The 7,704-nt window shown below is 48.7% G+C and overlaps 1 protein-coding gene across 1 annotated transcript in view; it reads right to left on the minus strand.

Moving 5' to 3' along the window:
* The window catches only part of LSS (lanosterol synthase (2,3-oxidosqualene-lanosterol cyclase)), a 40,549-nt gene that overhangs the window by 15,788 nt on the left and 17,057 nt on the right, over positions 1-7,704 (minus strand). Inside the window, exons 11-15 of the mRNA XM_015425388.1 lie at positions 6,910-6,966; positions 4,914-4,985; positions 2,968-3,018; positions 2,627-2,776; positions 2-75 (exon numbers count right to left, since the gene is read on the minus strand). Coding sequence (XP_015280874.1) covers positions 2-75; positions 2,627-2,776; positions 2,968-3,018; positions 4,914-4,985; positions 6,910-6,966 — 404 coding nt within the window. The remainder of the gene's footprint in view (position 1; positions 76-2,626; positions 2,777-2,967; positions 3,019-4,913; positions 4,986-6,909; positions 6,967-7,704) is intronic.

A 7,704-nucleotide genomic window follows, 5' to 3' on the forward strand; every position in this document is an offset into this window, starting at 1 on the left:
CAGTTCCAACAGCCAGCCCCCGCGCTTCGTTTCATAAGTAGCAAAGCCACCGTCAGCATTTCGCATGTTCAGCAACTGAAAGGGTAAGGAGGGATACAAAAACCTTATGCAACACAGGCTGTTTCTGCTCATACACAACTCCCACCCATGTTGTCTCCTTTGTGCAAGGAACACAGCTGTAGACCTAGAGCAGTGATGGCGAACCTTTTAGAGACTGAGTGCCCAAACTGCGACCCAAAACCCACTTATTTATCGCAAAGTGCTGACACGGCAATTTAACCTGAATGCTGAGGTTTTACTTTAGAAAAAACAACTCATACATTAACTTTTGGCAGAGAATGCGACACTTTAATGATGGTCTGGGCCTGGCTGGGGCGATGGCACATGTGCCCACAGAGAGGGCTCTGAGTGCCACCTCTGGCACCCGTGCCATAGGTTCGCCACCACTGACCTAGAGGGTACAACCTACAGCCTGCAAGGGCATACCGCCCTGGGACGCACAGCCTTGCCACCCATAACCTGCTCCTCTTCCCTCCCAACATAGGCAAAGGAGGCATTCTAAAGGCCACCCAGGATACTTCTGTTGTGTCCAATCTTCCCTCTAATCCCACCCACCCCACTGAGCAGAGCAGTTCACATCCTGAGCAAGATATAACTGCTGTGAGCTTAAAATGGAAAGAAGAAGAACTGTGTGGTGTTAGCGATAATAAAGCTAACCCTATTCCTGTGAAAAACAAGAAATATTCGCTTATACAGGGCTTTTTTTGTAGAAAAAGCCCAGCAGGAACTCATTAGCATAATAGGCCACACCCAACACCAGAAATTCATTAGCATGTTAGCCACACCCCATTACATCACAACTCATTAGCATATTAGGCCACACCCACCTTTTGCTTCTCATTCTGTTTACTTTGTTTGTTGTGAAAACCCTGGGCTTTTTTTGCAGCAGAAACTTTTTTGCATGTTAGGCCACACACTCCTAATGTAGCCAATCCTAATGAGTTTCTGCTGTTAGGTGTGGCCTATTATGCTAATGAGGTCCTGCTGGGCATGGTCAACTCAGAAGCCAGCCGGAACTCCGTTCCTGTGTGTTCCTGCCCAAAAATAGCCCTGCACTTATAATCGAGTGAACCAGTTGTACAATTTCCATCTGATAAACAGACAATTCATACCATGCAAAATTCATTCAGCAAAAAAATGTTCATAACACGGGCATAAATAATTCCATGGCGTCTCCTGAATTTCCAATGGACAGTAGGCTCACAAAGTAAGGGAGGAAAACGGGTTTACAAGGAAAGTCCACTTAAGCGGCTCCCAAAAGGAACTTCAAAAAATTTCTCTCCAAGCGGCTCCAGAAAAGAACCACGGGATCGCCGGCTTCAGATGTATACATCATTTCGCCTACATGGCTTTACTGAGTCAGAACTGGTATTTTGCAGAATGTCACTGAAAGGCACTCTTTACGAATTCAATCATTAATGTTGTTTTCAGTGAGGCTATACCTTCACGATGGTCAATATTCTCACGCACAGTTCTTTTCTTCTTTTTTCCTATATATACTGTGTGACTCATGGTTCTTTTGTAATCTTAAAATCTTAAAAAGACCCTGAGCGGCTCCAGATTGTTGCTGAGCGGGGCTTCCTGTGTTAAGGAACGTCCGCTCACGCGCATAGCTGAGGAGAAAACACTGGTTGCCTGTGTCCCTGCTCTGGATGCAGCAGAAGTTTCCTAGGCTAAACTGCTAAGATGCAAGCCTCTGGAAGGACACAGGAAAATTTCTGGTGGGTGGGTAAGTGAGAGAGAGAAAGCCATCTCTCAAATCCTGCTCCCCACTAAAGAGCCATGGGACAGAGTTCCAGCATCACCTGGGAGAAGCCCACTAAGCTACAGTAAAAAAAAAAATCATGGGCTACCAAACCAACAGAGTTGGCTCTGGATCTCACCCAGGAGTGTCCTTCCGCAGTCTAGGGCCCATTCTGCGTCTAGCACTCGCTCCGCTGTTCTACCAAACGCATTTTTGAACGGAAATTCCCCTCTACATTACATGCTGCATTCCCTTTGAGTGATTGTTGATAGTTCTCGATGTTGATAGTTCTCGATGCTTGAAAAAAGCAAAGAACATTTTGCAGGATTTGTCACACCCTGAACACTCCCTGTTTGAACTGCTGCCTTCGGGTAGAAGATACTACATAAATTAGTTTGCTCTGCAGTCATCTCTCCTGACCTAAAACGAAAATCTGTGAGCTGATGGCTAAAAAACTGTGAGCTAGCTCACACTAACTCAGCTTAGAGGGAACAATGGTCCAGACTGCATGCCGGTTTCGCTTTCTTTGATCTCTCGGTTTTACGGTAGCCGTCTGCATAGATTTATGGCCGCTTTAGGGCCGTTCAGGGGTGACTCTGCAGTCAGTACGGCATTGGCCCAGGGTATCTGAATGTGGTTTTGAGCCACATCTTTTTCTGCTCCAGTGTGGGTTCGGGTAAAACAGCGGAGCGAATGCTAGATGCAGACTGGGACTAGGACCACTAACCAGCCAAGAAGGACCAAGGAGAACTCAGCGCTTGAGAGCGGAATGGACTCTGCCGCAGAACAAGAAAGACGCTCCCCCCGCTTCCTCGTACTTACCACGTTGACGGCGTCAAAGAGGCGCTCCGGTGGGATGTGCTCCTTTAGGGACAGGCATTTCTTCTGAAGCAGCATCACAGACTTCAGCCCTTCCGCCGTACAGTCGGCCACGATCCAGCCACAGTCACGGGTGCTGAAGGGGAATCCGCCCTGGAGGAGAGTCAGATGCCAGAGAGTTGAGTGATTAAAACAGAAGAAGGCTGGGAATAAAAATTGCTTCCCAGTTCTATGCTTCTAGCATTTACCCTAATGGGGGGGGGACATTCCTTTCTGATACCCCGTTCATCCAACCCTTCAAAGGCTTCCATTCATCTACAGAACGCCTCGTTGCAAGAGCATACCTTGTTCATTTGGCGGTAGTACTTCTTATAATCAGGTGGGTTTTCTGGAATCTGGAAGAGACACAAAACCACATTCACCAATGGCAGAGAGAAGCGATCCCACAACTTGAGAGAAGTACGGTAGGAACGACCCTGGGAAAGCGACAGTCCCCACGCTCTTAGGTAAACAGCCTGCAATGCCGGCATGCCTCTTGTTGCTCTTTCAGGTTTTAGCCAGAAGATCGATACATCAGGAGCACAGAGTCTTCGTTCAGACTGGGAGTCGCAGGCCAGGGAGAAGAGACCAGGGATGCCGCAGCATTGTGGTGATGGCAAACTCCTCCAATCAATTTACTCTGATGGGATAAGCAGGTGGCACAACATCGCACTCTGCCCTGCAGGCAAGAGTTTATGACCTATGCATCCCTGCATGTGACCAGCACCAGGGATAAGCCTATCAGTGGCTACTGGCCGTGGTGACTAAGGGGAACCCTCCACGTTCAGAGGCACTAAGTCTCTGAATCCCAGAGCCAGGAGGCAACATCAGGGGAAGGCCTCGGTCTCTATGCTCTGTTGCTGGACCTCCAGAGGAACTGGCTGGCTGCTGTGTGAGACGGGATGCTGGACTAGATGGGCCACTGGTCTGATCCAGCAGGGCTCTTCTTGTGTCCTTACACAGAGAATCCGGGCCGCATTATGGCTTCCATGGGACCGCGGCACTTCTGCCTCCATAGGCCCCTCCCATCATAATAATATTAATATGAAAAATTATGTTTGACATAACTTTAAATACTGAAACATTTTTTTTGTTTGAGGCAAAATTTAATAGATTTCCGTGGGCCCTAAAATTTCATTCTTTCCTGATTATTTATTATTTATTAATTCAATTTCTATCCCGCCCTCCCCATGAGCGGGCTCAGGGCGGGTTACAAAGTCGCATATGGATCGTGACTAAAATAACAATCAACCATGCGACAAACAAGAGTGAGCTCGCCTTGATAAACAAAGCTCGGATGGAAGTGTTCCAGAGCGGTGCAACTGGATAGTTTGAGAAGAAGACGAAGAAGACGAAGAAGAAGACGAAGAAGAAGAAGAAGAAGACGAAGAAGACGAAGAAGAAGACGAAGAAGACGAAGAAGAAGACGAAGAAGACGAAGAAGAAGACGAAGAAGACGAAGAAGAAGACGAAGAAGACGAAGAAGAAGACGAAGAAGACGAAGAAGAAGACGAAGAAGACGAAGAAGAAGATGAAGAAGAAGACGAAGAAGACGAAGACGAAGAAGACAAAGACGAAGAAGACGAAGAAGAAGACGAAGAAGAAGACAGAGGAGGAGGAGGAGGAGGAGATTGGATTTATACCCCGCCCTTCACTACCCGAAGAAGTCTCAGAGCGGCTTACAATCGCCTTTCCCTTCCCCTCCCCACAACAGACACCCTGTGAGGGAGGCGGGGCTGAGAGAGCTCTGACAGAAACGTCTCTTGAGAGAACAGCTCTGAGAGAGCCATGACCGACCGAAGGTCAGTGCTGTCAGCAGGGGAGGCCAAGATAGATTTGGATGCCCGCTGCCTCAACCAAGAGCCCAGCAGAACAGCTCCATCTTACAGGCCCTGCAGGATTGTAACAGATCCCACGGGGCCCTGATATCAAGTGGGAGCTTGTTCTACCAGGCAGGGGCCAGGGCCGATACGAGAAAAAAATTAAAACGTTTTTGTGGGCCCCTAAAAGTATCGTGGGCCCTATGCACTGTGCCTACAATGCCTAATGGATAAGTCGGCCCTGCAGAGAATGATTATGGTAGGTGAGATCACAGATGGGTCTGCCTGCCTAGTCCACAGGAACTACTACGCAGGACATTCCAAATTGCGAGTTTCCACCCTTCTTTAAATAGAAGGGTAAGATAATATCAGAACTGGATGATGATAAGTTCGTTCACGATTCTGCATATAATCGGTCCTTTGGCTCTTACCTGAGTGATTCTGAAGAAGGTGTGCGCATGTTGCAGACAGGAGGCAAATTCAGGCTTCTTGTGAGCCCCAGCCTTTACAAAGGAAAAATATACTATTTTCAAACTCTTGAGAATTTTGGGGTAAGTCAACACATCATCACTTAGGATCCAGAGGAATCTGTGAAACAGATACTACCAGGGCTTTTTTTTGTAGAAAAAGCCCAGCAGGAACTCATTAGCATAATAGGCCACACCCAACAGCAGAAACTCATTAGCATATTAGGCCACACCCCTGACAGCACAGCTCATTGGCATATTAGGCCACTCCCCCATGTTACCAGAAGTGTGGTTATCCAGCCACACCCACCTTTTGCTTCTGGCACGGGGAGGCATTTAAATGCCTCCCTGATCCTTCCAGGGCCCCCCTGGCCCCCCTGCCTCGGAGTCGCTGGGGGGGATCACTCTCCAGGCCTTCCCTCTGTATGACACAGAGGTTTTGGCTGTAGTAGGCGTGGCCAACTCTGAAGCCAGCTGGAACTCCGTTCCTGTGCGTTCCTGCCTAAAAATAGCCCCGGATACTACTAAGCTTAGTTATAAGTAGATTTCATTAACCATACTGGATAAACAGAGAGCCAGTGTGTGGTGCATTAGTTAGACCAGGCTGCTGAATTTATTTATTTGTACCCCGCCTTCTGCCCCAATGGGGACCCAGAGCGGTTTACATCATTCCTCCATTTTACCCTCACAATGACCTTGTGAGGTAGGTTAGGCTGGCAGAGTGTGACTGGCCCAAGGTCACCCAGCAGACTTCCATGGCATGAGTCAAACCCAGATCTCCCAGATCCGACACTCTCCACCACCACACCACGCTGGCTCAGCTTCCACCTGCCAAAGAAATGCGTTGCGTGACCTTGGGCCAGTCACCACCCGCTCTCTGCCTAGCCCCCCTTGCAAAGTTCTGGAGATGGAGGAGGGTGGAGTTGCATGGGATGCCAGCCGTGGTGTGAAGGTCAGAATGTCAGACTAGCGCCTGCTGCCATGGAAACCTGCTAAGTGGCCTTAGGCCAGTTACAAACAACCAGCCTAATTTACCTCACAGGATTATTGTTGTGAGGATAAAAGGGAGGAGAAGGAGAAGGATGTAAACTGCCTTGGGTCTTCAGTAGGCTTGCCAGTCTCAAGGTCGGGGTGGGGGTTCCCCCGGTTTTCAGGGCTTCTGGCCGGCAGGTGAAACCCCACCTCCAAACAACCACATCCCCACGTGATTTCCCCGACGTGATGACGTCACCCGGAAGTGACGTCATCATGCTGGGGCCGTTCTGGTTTAAGGGCAAAACCATAGAGTTAAACCAGAGCCTCCCGGCGTGATGATGTCACTTCCGGGTGACGTCATGTCAGGGACGTCCTGGAACGGGCCCCAAATCCCCTCGCCAGAGTGACGAGGGGACCTGGCAATCCTAGTCCCCAATGGGGAGAAAGGTGGGATTATACACACAGCAATTAAATAAAATGAATCCTCGGAGGAAGAGCAGGATAAAAATGTAACAAGCTACGTCGCACTAAAGATAGTAGATGACTTGACCTCAGGAGGTTCTTACTTTGCACTACTTGTGATGCCCACGAACCAGACTACCCCAACATGAAATTACTGCCTGCATCGCTGCCTTTGTGATGCCAACAGTGTGTGTTCTTCCCTAGCTTCACTCCATAGTTCTGATGCCCTCGCGGATCAATCACATGCATTTTTAACTGATATTAGAGACCTTTTTTGTCCACAGGAGTCACTCAACACTTACTCGCCTCTTCTTTGGCCTGCTAACCGGGAATATCCCAACGATTCTGTCCGTGCTCGAGCCTCCTTCCTGATCTTCATACCTACAAATCTTAGCTCCCTTAAAAGGACCAATAAAGCCCTGCAAGCAGTTCTCCCACCAAAGTGAAGTTAAGAAACCGTGGTTTGGCAAGCTTGTGCTATACTTATGGCACAGCACGGGGAAGAAGAACTTGTGAAAAGTACCTCCAAGAAGGCTTGGACCGCAAATGCTGTATCCCAAATCTGTGATCCATTGGTGCCCTAAAAGAGAAGGAAGGCACAGTTGAAACATGGCTTTTTTTTTTTGCTTAAGAATTCTGACCTGTCTCTCTTTCTACCGGCAACGGATGCCAGGAAGCCTCCCAGAGAGCTGCTAAGGGCCAGCTTCCCAAACAAACAGTGCGGCAAGCAAAAATTCTTTTCTCTCCGTTAGCCTCCTCCAGTGTTAGCAACAGCTGGCCAACCCAATGTCAGACGCCGTGGTTCCACGCACAAAAGACTACCTTTGGCAGATGAGCTGCAGTCATTGAGTGGCCGAGTTGGTCTGCCTTAGACGAGCAAGGATGGCGATGTTTGCATTAGAAGAGCATGTTTCAGGTCCAGTAGCCTCTTAAGAGACCAACGAAATTTGCAGGGTAGGAGCATTCGATAGTCAGAGCTCTGATGAAAGGGAGCGTGGACGCTCGAAAGCTTATACCCTGCAAATCTTGTTGGTCTTTAAGGTGTTACTAGACTCAAATCTTGCTCCACGTTAAGTAGGCTCAGGGGTCATTTCGTAGAAAAAGAGGTGCAGGAGCTCATTAGCACAACTCATTAGCATAACTCATTTGCATATGCCACACCCCCTGACATCACTGGAAGTGTGTCAGAAGGCAACACCCACTGCTCAGGCTCCACTGGACTGTTTTGGATTGCTAGCTATTGGGGGGGGGGGCATGCAGATCTGTCCTTGCAGAGGAGGGAGAGCTTGTACCTGAATAAAACTTGGTCTTAAAGGTG

The sequence above is a fragment of the Gekko japonicus genome, unplaced genomic scaffold (assembly GCF_001447785.1).
Source record: "Gekko japonicus isolate JY-2015 unplaced genomic scaffold, Gekko_japonicus_V1.1 scaffold4455, whole genome shotgun sequence".
Taxonomy (NCBI): Eukaryota; Metazoa; Chordata; class Lepidosauria; order Squamata; family Gekkonidae; genus Gekko; species Gekko japonicus.